The sequence below is a fragment of the Haliotis cracherodii genome, unplaced genomic scaffold (assembly GCF_022045235.1).
Source record: "Haliotis cracherodii isolate W230 unplaced genomic scaffold, xgHalCrac1.p SCAF_21, whole genome shotgun sequence".
In the NCBI taxonomy this organism is placed as follows: domain Eukaryota; kingdom Metazoa; phylum Mollusca; class Gastropoda; order Lepetellida; family Haliotidae; genus Haliotis; species Haliotis cracherodii.
This window is the reverse complement of record NW_027266277.1, coordinates 7900430-7916379: the sequence shown is the minus strand read 5'-3', so window position 1 is coordinate 7916379 and position 15950 is coordinate 7900430. Positions and strand designations below refer to the sequence as shown.

General features: G+C 41.1%; 1 protein-coding gene across 2 annotated transcripts in view; it reads left to right on the top strand.

Moving 5' to 3' along the window:
• Positions 1–5331: 5331 nt before the first annotated feature.
• LOC139470726 (uncharacterized) overlaps positions 5332–15950 on the top strand; it is a 76368-nt gene continuing 65749 nt past the window's right edge. The window contains exon 1 of one of the 2 annotated variants that reach the window (XM_071253000.1): positions 5332–5552. Coding sequence is in view for 1 of the 2 variants with exons in the window: in XM_071252993.1 (XP_071109094.1) it covers positions 5496–5552 (57 nt within the window). In the remaining variant the exon portion in view is untranslated. The remainder of the gene's footprint in view (positions 5553–15950) is intronic. The other variant, XM_071252993.1, reaches the window with a different exon arrangement.

Sequence of the window (15950 nt, the reverse complement as noted above, 5' to 3'; positions counted from 1 at the left end):
AGTACCATCCTCCTCAGTGTAGTACCATCCTCCTCAGTGTAGTACCATCCTCCTTAGTGTAGTACCATCCTCCTCAGTGTAGTACCACCCTCCTCAGTGTAGTACCATCCTCCTCAGTGTAGTACCATCCTCCTCAGTGTAGTACCATCTTCATACTTCTCATCAGCAGACAGTGAAACCTGGCTGGTAGTATAGGCCGTCGGTGGAACATCGTCAATATGTTGGAGTTCAGTTTCAATCTAAGAGGCTATGGCCGTTCTTTAAGTTGCACAGCTTATCATTCCATACCATTAATTTTTACCAAAATTACAGAAATTACTGTGAAATTGGCGAATATACAGGACACATCAGCACAGATTTTACAATGTTAACATCACAATGTCGGTTTATATATTTAGCATTATATTCAGTCAATGTGCAGTCATGTTTGTCAACATAATGTCTGTCAAAATGGAATTGTTGATTGGTACCAAAACGGCAGTGTGGTGTCCAATAAACAGACATCACTTCAGACATCAAGACATTCGGACATCAAGGTTGAAATGACGAAACCGTTAACAACGCCTGTCGCCAAATGAAGTCTCAATGCCATGCTGGATTTGGTTGTCACAACCCCAAACTATGTGACATACCAATGTGCTGTCTCTTAGGATTGGTTGTGCCAATTAAAGATCAATTACAGGGTAACAGATGCTTATGCATAATAATTATTTAAAGTGTATTAACAAAGCAATCGATCCGTAATAAGTATCATAGTATGGCTATAAACAAATTGCAGTTTTAAAATGAGGGTACGCACCGTCAATCTGGCTGCTTACTTTCAAACAGACTAAATGCAAGCCCTGCCCATAAACATCTGAGATCACAGATTTCACATAGTTCTGTACAATCTTCTGTGATGAGCAGCGGACACATCTGTCACTGGGAAGATGGAGGTCACCAGGTGCAAAAACACTATCGCAGGATTTACAGCCATATAATTAATTTTGTTGTTGTGTTCAATGAAATTCCTGTGTTCGGATTAGCTGAATTGGTCACGTGTTATTGCATTCATTTCCCAATGAATGTTAATAATTAAGCTACGCTCACCGAGGCGCACTACTTTTATTACAGCAGAATGTCGGGGAATCCCAATATTTCAGTTGAGGGAATGAGAAGGAATGAAACAGCAAACATGCAGGCTCGCTCGCCTCGCTCATAGTTCTTCCGGTTCGTTACAGTCTGACTGTTGCAGTTCTTCTCGTCTCTTGCCTTTGCCAGGTTCTATGAACATTGTTTGGATCCTACTCTCCGTTGAATGGCTACTGACTGTGTAGGCGTGTCAAGTTCTGCGCATCACCTGATTCATGTCACGCCACAGCATGTATTCCTACACCTGGAATGTTTATTAATCTCGTCATGTTTGTCTGTTTTGATATATACAACTGTTTTTGGTTAAACTATTGTAGATAAAACATATTTTACGTTGTCGAATTTAATTATAAGCATTGACTGTGTATTTTGTTTTGGTTCATTGAGGTATGAATGGAAAAACCGCAATGAACCGAAAGAAATACACAATCATTCCTTAATTACGAAATCAAATATCTCTTTATTTCGACTGAACCTATTATGCGCTATAAACCTGCATGTATAGACTGCGCACATTGGAACAAGAAATCGTCATGGCCGGGGTCAGGCGTTCATGGCGAGCTGGCAGGGGCTACAGGTGATCTGTACACATGTATACAACTGCTGCTCGTGAGAGAGGCTGCATCATATTTCTACGTTTGCCTAACAAGTAATTTACTATTAGAAGTACGAGGACATGGAGAAAGAGGAGACTGCTGGTGGAGATGTACTGGACATTATCTGTGTGTGCTTGGCGTGTTCTTTATGCTGTCGATTAAGTACAAGTACTGGAAGTTAATCTGCCATAACCCGTATTGTCTGTTTCAGAAAACAGAGACAGCGAGGATGTTCATCAATGTTAACAGAGTAAACCAAATGTCTCTTATGATGAAAACCGGTACGTCATAGAAGATCTGTAGCTCACCTGACTAGGACTGTATACACACAAGTTGTGTCAGCACATGCCATATATTTTCGTGAAATACCAGCCACGCGTCCTATTTATTGTCAGAGTTTGTGGAATGTAGCCTTGTCATGTAACGTGTAATTGATATTGATTGATCACCTGTTTAATTCCAGTCACATGGTTACCTCAATTATCTCACCACGCCACCGACGTGGCCGTGTCTGGTTTGACGGAGATCTTAGGACAGAGGTTTCTTTTCTGGGACAAGTTACTTAAACACGACACATAAATGATTTATTATCCTTAAAGTTAAAAACAAGCTAGCACATAAGCAATTAATGCGTGTAGCCTACGTCACGTGTTATTTATTTATACAGGTTATACGAACACGAGGATGGTCAAAATGTTCTCAAACTGACTACGTTTCAACTATGGGCCATAACAAAGTGTCAACTAGTCAAAGTAGTACATTGTTTGAGTGGTCCATTGCAAGTGTATTTGGTCTGCCGAGGCCGTTTGTACATTAATGACAGCCAGTTGAACGTGATATGGTTCCAAATGGACACAGAAATGGAACAGACCGAGTACTGAGCAGTCGTCAAGCTTATTGAAAATTTAAAGTACTCCGCAAGAAATTCATGACGTCATGTCACAAATTTATTATGATAAGTGCCATAGCTATTCCGCTGTTAAACGTTGAGCAGCTATGTTTAAGCCTGGGAGAACACGCCTTGATCATGATCCTAGGTCTGGACGTTCCTCAACTTCAATCAATGAAGTTTCAATCAAGGTTATTGAAAAACGTATGCTGTCAGATAGACGTATTAGCATTGCTGAACTTGAGGAAGACACAGGTCTAACCCATGGATCCATTGAAACTATTATTCATAAACATTTACATATGAATAAGCTATCTGCTCGCTGGAGGAAAAAAGGGACTGGCATTGCTGGGTAAAATTTAGAGCTAATTGTGGATTTCGTCAAATTCAATGAGTCAATGAGTCAAAACGTCAATCCATGGGATGGCACCATTCCACTTCTCCGCCACCAAATAATTCAAGTCTTCAAGATCAGTGAAGAAAGATATGGCCGTTGTATTCTGAAATGCAAAGGGTGTGATAGTTGTTGATTCCTCAGAAAGTCAAAAGTCGATTACCGGTGCCTAGTATGCTGATTTGCTTCATCACCTGAGAGATTCTATCAAAGAAAAGCGACGAGGAATACTGACTGCTGGAGTTCTACTTTTTCATGACAATGTCTCCCCTAACACCTCTCGATTTGCAAAGGCTGCTGTGCGAAAATGTGGGTTCGAAGAATTTCCTCACCCTCCATACTCGCCAGACCTGGCACCAACTGATTTCCGCCTGTTTCCTAAACTGAAAAAACACCTTCGTGGAAAGCGCCATGACGACAATGATGATCTTAAAGCTGCCGTGAATGGGTATTTCAGGGTGTGTTCAGAAAACTCCTTCCTGACTAGATTTGAAATGCTTCACTATTGAGATAAGAAATGTATAAAAAAGCAGGGAGATTATGTTGAAAAATAGAACTAAAATCACTTTCACAATGGTTGGTTTCGTTTGTTATTTTGGGGGGTTTTTTTTTTAGCCCTCGTATATATTAGAATCCGTGCACTTCCCGCTCGGGAGGTACACTCTATGAATGATCCTGATCACCGTTGTATTGCGATTTCTCATAACGTAAGGAACCTGAACAGCCATCGCTCCATCGCACCTGCATACATCCATCTGGAGTGCCTACACCGTCTGTATATCACCTCCTGCCATCAGATAGCCTGACACATCCCATCTGTGAAGTGTAAACCGGGAAAGTTTTTCCAAATGGACACATAAATTACCTTCATCATTGGCCTGTTAACGTGGAATAGACCAGGTGTTTATATTCATGAAGAAATCTCTTTGTAAACTATACAAAGGATTGTAAGATTCCAGAGAAAGCAGTTAACCAAAGGCTGGCCGTCCCAGGTCTCACCGTTTCTTCTGGCTGCGAGAACCAATAGATCATCGCAGTATATTTATTAATTTTATGTTGATATTACATAATGCATTGACATCAACAACACGTATACAACCGTATACGTTTCCACACTGTAATATGTTAAGCCGAAGGGACTCGACAACATGTGCAAAGTCATTTCAATATTATAATGAAGTCAGTTTACAGTGCCGTAGCCAGCCGGGGAGGCGGGTTGGGGGAGAGCCCCCCTCCCCCCGGATTTTGTATAGAAAACAGTCATACTTGAATCAGGTTGGGGAAAAGTGATAACCCCCCCCCCCCCCCCCCCCCCCCCCCCCTCTCTCTCTCTCTCTCACACACACACACACACACACACACACACACTGTCAAAAGAGGTTAACTACGGCTTTGGTTTAGGTGTTTGTCTGCATTTGACATCTGACGTATAAGTCTCAGCTGTTGAAGGGAGCAGGTGTAGGCTACATTATGAACCCTCAGGTAGTGGACAAACAATTCCGTGAACTAAGGCCAAACTAGGACGATTAACCGTATTTCTGTGCCTAACTAAATGCCTAACTTATAAAAAGCACAGTTGTCTCCCTTTCCCAACACTCGACACCACCAACGGTTACCGTAGTCCGGGGTCAAGGACGACACAATGGCCGCATCTATACAGTGACTCCATTCTGTACAGGATAAGTTTGCGACAGAAATACGTGAGTGAAGGTGGTTCAGGTGCCGCAAATCACTTTGAGGGAGCTTACTAATGAGAAACAGCTATAACAATCGTTAACCGTAGTTTTCCCACGATTAACGTCACTGAATTTAGCCCTACAGAAAAATAATAATGCAAGTGAGACCCGCACCGTTCCACCTTAAACATTGGAACATCCACAACATTTGCACAGGTGTTTTTTCATATTAGCATGAAGTTAAAACATTAACTAGACGCGCTGTACACGGATCAGAATATGATGACAATGACAGCACTTGTATATTCCGAGCTTCCTGTCGTTAACGAGCGGGTTAACAACAAGAGCTGAATGGAATTCCATCTGAAATTAGAACATTTATATCTTGCTCCAAGCGAGGTAAAAAACACCAGCTCTAGAACGATGACATCTTACACTAAGGAGTGCGTAAGTAGTTTTGTCTACAATTACGCACAGTGCACTCCGCGCTCTATGGGCGAATGTACAGATCCCTACGTGCTTAGTTGTATACAATACCACCAGCCACATCTCCAAGCTGTCCATATCAGCACTGTATTTCGTTTTCACTGTATGATCAGCGAGTCACTAGCGATGCTGGTATTTCCTTCAACGTCGCTGGAAGATTGTGAAAGGAAGGTATCTCGCTAGTTTAGCTGCGGCAGGTGCTTGCTCCCATCATGATATAGTGGAGGCCTGTTGTGAAGGCCAAGCGAATGGCTGTGCATGTGGTTAATACAAGATCAAATACACTGTACCATTGAGGACTGCTGGCCTTTTATCAACTGGAAATGGATAAATACGCAGGTTTTGTCATCACAATCATTGTCCTCCTCATCTGTCCCCAGGTAAGTGCAGTGACAAACACGATGATGCGCATACTCTCTCTCTCTCTCTCTCTCTCTCTCTCTCTCTCTCTCTCTCTCTCTAAAGTGTGTAGAATATATATATATATATATATATATATATATATATATATATATATATATATATATATATATATATATATATGTGTGTGTGTGTGTGTGTGTTTACAATATACGATGCATTTCAGTATGATATTAGTCAAGATATGGATACATTATCCGTTCAGACACGTCTGGAATCTTGATTAATTCTTCGGTATAAAATCAGTCGCAATCAATATTCGTTGGAACAGTGACGATTAAGGACAGTGTTCTTTCAGATCTGTTAATGAACACAGAAATACACATCAATGTATCGTGTTGTTGTGATTAATTAGTGCAGGTCGGCGTGCGATGTGGTACATGATCCAGAATAGGGTGTTTTAACAGGGCCGCAGTGTTTACCATGCAAAAAGTCAAATCTGGACTTCACATTCATTTGTCGTCAGCAACTCAGCGCACAGCCAACCCTTCAAATGTTGCCCACACGCCATACACAACAAACATGAATACATTACAGTTATTTCCTCGTGCTGAGTCATTCCAACTTAGCCACAACTTTGGTGTTCACGCGAGCTTTCCCAAAGCAAATTTGTCGGCTACATGGGGAGTATACACGCACGGCAGTTCCTGTTCCTTATCAGGGACGATAACACACTGATAAATATAGTCGCTGAAGTTCACCTGCTCTCTGAACTCAATCACAACCTGCCCTGGCTATCTGTACAGCTCTTCCACAACTCACACAAACAAATGACACTGAGTTGTTCCATACTCCAATACCAGTTGATAAATTGAATTTGTCTTGCACACATATCATCCGGTTGATGGGTGAGTCCAGATGCTCATGACTGGTCACCGGTAGACATTTCTCGTTGATCACTTCGATTTCCTGTGCTCATGTAAACAAGGTTGTTATTTTACTAAACACTCCATAACATGAACCACATCTTTGTAAGACTGGCTTTTAGAGTGGAGTGATTTCCAGCGAGGTAGAGATTGACACAATAACTATTTTAGCTTAACTGTACATAGGGGTGAGTGTCCCAGCGGTTGATCGATGGTTGGTACCTGGTAATCGGGGTACGTAGTTGGCACAATTTCAGTTTACCCTGAACACAGCGTTATCACTCAGTTACATGAATAGCGTGTTATTATGTTCACAACCGGCTTACGCTATACGTATTCTGATAACATGTATTCATTGTTTTGGTCATATTTTGTAAGGAGACATTTTACGACTGTTTTATTAAATGTAAATAGGTATATTGTCAGGGATGTTTTATATCATAATGAAAACAGTTACTGTGAAATCGTGTTTAATGCAGGGTCGAGGACATGATAAGTGTGTTCATTGTGAACTTCTTAATTCTGAACGCGAAATAATAACACATATACATCCTTTCATCGTCAGTGTCAACGCGGGTGTGTATTGTGGCGTCCCCATCGGACATCCCCGACCTTTCATATGTTAATACGTATCACAATAGACGTGTCGGCAACTACAAGGCGTGGCGGACAAACGTGATGTTGAAAATACGGTGTTTAAATACAATAACAATGAACATGCATTAGCTTTGCTGAAATGTTTTACAGCAACCCGACTTTTCACTTTCTAAATAAAACAACGTATGATCATATAATCACATGACAAAAACTGCCATCACCAGAAATGACATATATAAGTGAAAGAATTTATCACGAGATTTAATTGGTCACATAAAGGTTGTAAATACTCACGGGTAGACCCATGTTATCAGCAGTGTCCATCCTTGTTATATGCATCTCGTTTTGTCAATCACCAATTAAGGACAATAAACAACCCTGCTATTTTAGTGCCTTTGAAAGATCTACAAAGTCTGCGTGTTTGTAAACAAGCATTCACCCATGTCAGCAGAGACCATATAATAGATTATATGGTCTCTGATGTCAGTCACCATATCCCGAGGCTTATACCAAGGGTCACTGACCATGTTTACAAACAAAAGCAAATTAAGATGTTGTCATTGATAATAATTGGCAACTTAGAGGTATGTATTTAATCCATATGTAACTTAAAATATGTTAATCACATCTTTTAAAAAGTCAATTGTAGTAAACACCATTTAATGTTACGTCAGTGTAGGAGTCGGTGGCTTTATGAAGCAATGTTCAGCGGCTGCGACTTAAAGCAAATCAACAATACAATTACTGCATAAACTCTACACTTTGGTTATAAATTAATACGGTTCCAATACGTAATCTCAATTACATTTCGTGTGACGCGACTATTTGTCAGCAACATGGCGGCCATGTTTATTGTGCTTCAAACTGACTGAACATGTGACCTATTTTGGCTATAGTCTGTTTCACAAATCGATAATTATGTCTAGTAAACGAAGCATTAACGCCTTATCATTATTACTGCTGAATGTTTTATTATGTTATGTATTATATCCCTTTTTGAAATTAATAATACACACACAAGAAACTTTGAAATGATACAGGTTTTATTTCAATAATATGATGCAACATTTTTACACTGATAATTAAATGACCTGACATGAAAATATTATAAAAATCACCATTATGAATCAAGGTTAGGAAACAAATATTATTTCCCAGTTCAGTGAAAAGGGTGGTGTTCTGGGTTGCTGAATACACACAAATAGATTCAAGAGACAGGTGGGCCGATAAGCAAAGCTTCCGTGATGTTTAGTGTCTCAGAGTCCACTCTCAGACGCGGATGTCCACTCAACAGCTCCTGCATTACACGATGGGCAGGCCAGTCAGACTCAGCTTGCACAACATTGTACATTAATGGCTCGTATTGGCTATTGATGCTGTAGATGGCATGTCACGGAAAATTGCAGATCAAATGGTACATTTGAAAGAAGGAAATTTGATATCTTGCAACAAATAGTATATACTTTTGTCAACTATTTCTGCATCTCAGGAATGTTGACTAGACAGGAACCACACTTGATCACACAAGTCCTAAGGTTCTTGCACTAAGAGAGATAATCCATTTGTCATTACACATTATGTGATAGCTGCTGTCAGTGCCCTTGGACAAGCCTTCCCGCCGTATGTCATCTATACAAGGGGCAGCGTTGGCAGAAGGACTCTGCCTACCCGCCATTATTGTTACAATCACAACATCTGGTTAAATGCAGCACTATTTGTTTTAGATTGTCTAAGAATCAGTTCATGAAGCAAAGTATCCTTCAAGACAGACCATCCCTGCTGACAAATTAATCACCTCTGAAAACATGAAGGCTCCTACTTCGAACATTCTGGAAGCACTGGAGGTCACCATAAGAATCTAGAAGCTTGACCCATTTATCTATAAATGTTAAGACATGGAAATTCAACGTGTCTTCACTGATGTTGATTTTTTCCAATGTAATGTAAATATTACATCAATCCAGGGCTTGAGACTTGACGTTTTGAAACAGGTTATAACTTTAATGATGGGATTTAGTGATAAAAAATACCACGACCTCAGTAAATTCCATTTCACTGTGTATATAATTTGAAACGACTTATAGATAGTCGTACACGTTTGTTTTGATAACGCACACTTCAGTGCCACAATACTGGGCAGTCAGGTCAGGTGTGTGGGAAGCAAAACGTGCAGATTGTTTTGAAAGATTCCGATTTACATTATATATACTTTAATATGCACATAAGTACAAAAATCCTTCTGACTTAGATACATGATTGTTTTATCTTTTACAGCTGTTATATATCTGCCATGCACAGGAATGCTAATTTAAGGTGCACAGATTATGTTACCGGCAGTGTATATTCGCAAGTTCATTTTGCCATTCTTTGCTTATACAAGAGGTTCACAATGAGCGACCTACTTTTCATGATTTTGTTCATGTGGCGGTTGTACAAAAACATATATGGTATGTGCCCAACTGTATATAGCCGTCAAGAGAAAACACCATGTTATACAACATATGTGATCAAGTACATAAATGTATGTGTATGTGATTTGATCTACACGTGAACATGTCGGTGGGGATGCTTGGGGAGTACTTTTGTATCATAAGTATGAAAACCAGTTTTACACCTGAAAGTGATTTGCTTGAAATAGGTCAAATAAACCAATACAAGATGTCCTATTTTATGAACATGTATTTGACGCCCATCACTGACTCCATCCGTCTCTTACAAATATCCCGACTGGGTGTCTATATCTGCCTGTGGATGAATGTGTGTTTCTCATTGTCCACCAGTGTTCCTCTGCAAGCACACACCCACGTCAAGGAGAGACTAAGTACATTCATGGAGTGAGACACGCACATGCCCAAGTAGTCATGTGATACGTGAAAGGGTCACACGGACAGCTGATCATGACGCCGTTAGGTATTCTAGAACTAAGGCAATAAAGTGTATATTGTAGTCAGTTACAGTAGTCGCAGTGACAGCAATGCCGCGGTTCAGCGTAAATAATCCAGTGTGGACCAGATGAACTCGTGGATGATAGCACAATCACCGTAACACGCAGTGTCTAACAATGTAACAATTACCCACTCCCAAACTTAAAAGCATTTAAAATGGATATTAACTGTAAAGAGATAGCAATATCATGTATTAAAAAATGGGTTATAAATACATAAAAATAATCACGCTTTTTTATCAGCTAATTCTAATATTAATTGTTAGGTTCTGATAACACTTGAATCAGCTGTAGACCATATCCAACAGAGGACAGGGATATTAACAAAGTCTTGTATGTTTGTTGTTTAACGCAGTACTCGGCGATATTCCAGCGAAATGATGGCGGTCTGTAAATAATCTGGACCAGACAATCCAGTAATTGATATCATCAGCATCGATCCACGCAACTGGGATACGATGACACGCATCAACCAAGTCAGCGACCACCCGATCCCGTTAGTCGCCTCTTACGACAAGCATGGGTTCCTTAACAGCTATTCCATCCCGGATCGTTACGGGTGTAAAGAGATAGAGAGATATGCTATATGAGAATCGGCAGAACTATCATAAATGTAGCCCTCTCCGTCATGTTACAGCTTGCTGTGTGGAAAGTGATAATCTATTACAACAGCAGTACATTCCTACTAGATTCTCTCTTCGACGGCAGAAGTCGCAAGAACAGTTACAAGGCTTGACGGCTGGCATGTTCGTTATAAGGTTGCAGCAGTTTAAAATGTTTAAAGGAAAAGCAAAACGATTTAGTCTTACCTGTCCTCTTCTCCACAGAGCACTGCTTCTTTTTCTGATCGGACATTTCAAATAGGACACGAATAGCTGAACACATATAAACATTTATAATTGTTGAGCACATAGTCACATAGTCGTCTACAGTTGATGGTATAATAATATAGTCGTCTGCAGCTGATGGCATAACCACATATACAAGTCTACAGCTGATGGTATAGCCACGTATACACGTCTACAGTTCACGGGTATAACCACATATACAAGTCTACAGCTGATGGTATAACCACGTATACACGTCTATAGTTCACGGGTATAACCACATATACATGTCTGCAGCTGATGGTATAACCACATATACACGTCTACAGCTGATGGTATAAGCTCATATACACGTCTACAGCTCACGGGTATAACTGCATATACATGTCTGCAGCTGATGGCATAACTGCATTTACAACAACTGATATAACCACATGTACATGTCTATAGCTGAAGGGTATATCCACATATACACGTGTACACTTGACAGGTACATGTATATCTATATACATACGCCTACATGTGAGGTGAAAAGACACATGCATACACATACCTTTGAGGGGAATAAACACACACACAGACAGACGTACATGTATATACCTCTGAGGGGTATTGTCACATACATATGCCTACATCTGAGGGGAACAGACACATACATGTACGTCTTCAGCTGACGGGTATAGGCCACATACATACATCTACGGCAAATGTCGCTGGGACATAAAAAATATAATTGCTTTCTATTTATCTTTGTTTTAATCTATCCAACATGCAGTAATAACATGCTCAGAATTTTGCTAAATTGTGCATATCCAAATGCCATTAAAATAACAATTTTGAGGTGTTTTCTCATTCATGTTACAACTGGAGCGTATGTGTTGCTTCGAAAGCCAAGTAGGGTTTAAGCCAACAAAAAATAAACTAACTTTTTGTTACAATTAGTCAGGTCAGTTCATACAGTACTATTCGACCATTGACAGGAAACTTGTCTCACCTTGGTGTACACAGGTTCAAGAAATAGACACTGGCTTTGTGTTGGCGACTCCCTTTCCTGATAGTGCTTCTGTATTCCCTTGTAACATGTCTGACGCAGGTTGTAAATAGCAGTTCAACAGCCTTCCCTTTTCAATCATGCCAGTCGTGTGTCCAGTGCCAGACTGTGACTAGCTAATTGCAGGATTTACACAGACCAGATATATACCACTACTGTTACATATACCTTTGTCAGAATACAAATGAATTGGCCACAAGTTGCGACACTTACATTGTCGTCTCCAATTAATATACACACGCTAAATACCATTAATGACAGAAAAAGAAAGAACAATTGGAAAAGAGAGAATAATAAAACAGATCATCACAGATGAAAATTATTCAAGAAACTTACGAAAATATGTTGCCAACAAAATCATGTAGAAAATTATATATTCCGCAATTAATCCAAAAACATACACTTCCATTTCTCTTTAGAATTGTATGTAAGGATTTTGTGTCAGTTGTTTTATTTATTTATGAAATAAATTCGTATGTGTATTAAGTCCTTTACTTTGCACCGAGTAGTTCCAAGCAGTTTACGACAGGTTGGAACTTCTATGTTTGTACTGTTATGCAGGTTATAACCAATGGCAATGGTGCTTGGACCGAGACTAGAAAGAAATCGTGGCAATTAACTTCGAGAAAGTCTTCGTCTCTCCACACTGATGGACACGTGGGCAACCAGTGACTTAACAAAACTTTCGAAATAGGCCAAGTCTACGACCACCTTCTCCAAATGCCTAAATCGACAGAAGATTCGTGGGTATCTGCTACATGGTTTATATAGACTATAAATAGGAATGACCCGAGCATAAAACCTTGTCGAACACAAACCTTCTGTGCTTTGGAATAGTCTCTGTGACGCAGACACTTTGTTCTCATGGAATAATCTTCTAACCAAAGTCACACCATGATTCACACCCATCTGTGAGAACACTTCCCCACATCTATCAATGATTCACACCCATCTGTGAGAACACTTCCCCACATCTATCAATGATTCACACCCATCTGTGAGAACACTCCGCCACATCTATCAATGATTCACACCCATCTGTGAGAGAACTCCGCCACATCTATCAATGATTCACACCCATCTGTGAGAACACTCCGCCACATCTATCAATGATTCACCCCCATCTGTGAGAGCAGTCCGCCACATCTATCCATGATTCATACCCATCTGTGAGAACACTCCGCAACATCTATCAATGATTCACACCCATCTGTGAGAGCACTCCGCCACATCTATCAATGATTCACACCCATCTGTGAGAGCAGTCCGCCACATCTATCAATCATTCACACCCATCTGTGAGAACACTCCGCCACATCAGTCAATGATTAACACCCATCTGTGAGAATACTTCCCATCATCAATCAATGATTCACACCCATCTGTGAGAGCATTCCGCCACATCTGTCAATGATTCACACCCATCTGTGAAAGCACTCCGCCACATCTATCAATGATTCACACCCATCTGTGAGAACACTCCGCCACATCAGTCAATGATTCACACCCATCTGTGAGAACACTTCCCCACATCAATCAATGATTCACACCCATCTGTGAGAGCATTCCGCCACATCTGTCAATGATTCACACCCATCTGTGAGAACACTCCGCAACATCTATCAATGACTCACACCCATCTGTGAGAGCACTCCGCAACATCTATCAATGATTCAGACCCATCTGTGAGAACACTCCGCCACATCTGTCAATGATTCACACCCATCTGTGAAAACACTCCGCCACATCTGTCAATGATTCACCCCCATCTGTGTGAGCACTTACCCACATCAATCAATGATTCACAAGCATCTGTGACAGCACCTCCCCACATCAATCAATGATGCACACCCATCTGTGAGAGCACTTCCCCACACCAGTCAATGATTCACACAATCTGTGAAAGCACTTCCCCCCATCAATCAATGATTCACTCGCATCTGTGAGAGCACTCCGCCACATCTATCAATGATTCACACCCATCTGTGAGAGCACTTCCCCACAGCCATCAATGATTCACTCTCATCTGTGAGAGCACTCCGCCCCATCAATCAATGATTCACACCTCTGTGAGAACACTCCGCAAAATCTGTCAATGATTCACGCCCATATGTGAGAGCACTTCTCCATATCGATCAATGATTCACACTCATCTGTGAGAGCACTCCGCCACATCAATCAATGATTCACACACATCTGTGAGAGCACTTCCCCACACCGATCAATACTTCACCCCTCTGTGAGAGCACTTCCCCACACCTATCAATACTTCACCATCTGTGAGAGCTCTTCCCCACACCTATCAATACTTCAACCCTCTGTGAGAGCACTTCCCCACATCGATAAATACTTCACCATCTGTGAGAGCACTTCCCCACATCGATAGATACTTCACCATCTGTGAGAGCACTTCCCCACACCGATCAATACTTCACCATCTGTGAGAGCACTTCCCCACACCGATCAATACTTCACCCCTCTGTGAGAGCACTTCCCCACACCTATCAATACTTCACCATATGTGAGAGCACTTCCCCACACCTATCAATACTTCATCCCTCTGTGAGAGCACTCCGCCACATCAATCAATGATTCACACACATCTGTGAGAGCACTTCCCCACACCGATCAATACTTCACCCCTCTGTGAGAGCACTTCCCCACACCTATCAATACTTCACCATCTGTGAGAGCACTTCCCCACACCTATCAATACTTCATCCCACTGTGAGAGCACTTCCCCACATCGATAAATACTTCACCCGACTGTGAGAGAACTCCTCCTTATCAATCAATGATCCAGACCAATCTGTGAGAGCACTTCCCCACACTCAGCACCGACCTAACACCATCAAGAGTTTTCAGCAATAGGTCAGAAGGTAGTGCCCATGTAATCGCCGTTGTGATTTTCTTCAGTTCCAGATTTGATATACAAGATGTTATGAATCTGTACATGAAACTGTACAATATATATTTCAATTTTCGATGGGGTAATGTTTCACCATCTGTCGAAAGCATCATTTAATCTCAGCCGGAAAAGCATAGGTTTCCAGGATGTGAAATCTTGTCATGATTGCATGGCACAATGCTCGGTTACATAATCATTTACAAAATGTATACGTGTTGTGTAGTCACAGTCATGTATTTGATGTTACGTAAAGCACGGACCGCACCGACTGTATGTGATAACTCTCTGGCCTCCTCAGAGTAGGTAAAGAAAACCGATGCCCGTATGTATTACACTAACTTGCAGGTGAAATAAAGCAACATCCATCTCGGCGACTACAGTCTAGACAGAAGGAGATAATACCACTAGATTTGTCCAAATGTAATTAGTAGGAATAAAACAAAGATGAGTCCAACCGACAAGATTTGTCGGTGTAAACCTAAGTTGTTTGTTGCTAGTGAGTATTTCAACCAGACGTCTTATAGTATTTATTCACGGGTCCATGTGCTCGGAAGGAATATAGATAGCCATATATATTGTGATCGGTTGATTTGAGAACCTGTAAAAATAGTAAGAAATCAACGTTTTAGGGTATGTTTTATTTGTCCAAGGTTCTTGGAGATCCCTTCCCTTTATCTAGCACTGACACACACATCTGTGAGAACATTCTCCCACATCCAACAATGACACACACATCTGTGAAAACATTCTCCCACACCCAACACTGACACACACATCTGTGAGAACATTCTCCCACACCCAACACTGACACACACATCTGCGAGAACATTCTCCCACATCCAACACTGACACACACATCTGCGAGAACATTCTACCACACCCAACACTCACACACACATCTGTCAGAACATTCTCCCACACCCAACACTGACACACACATCTGCGAGAACATTCTCCCACACCCAACACTGACCCACACATCTGTCAGAACATTCTCCCACACCCAACACTGACACACACATCTGCGAGAACATTCTCCCACATCCAACACTGACCCACACATCTGCGAGAACATTCTCCCACATCCAACACTGACACACACATCTGCGAGAACATTCTCCCACACCCAACACTGACACACACATCTGCGAGAACATTCTCCAAC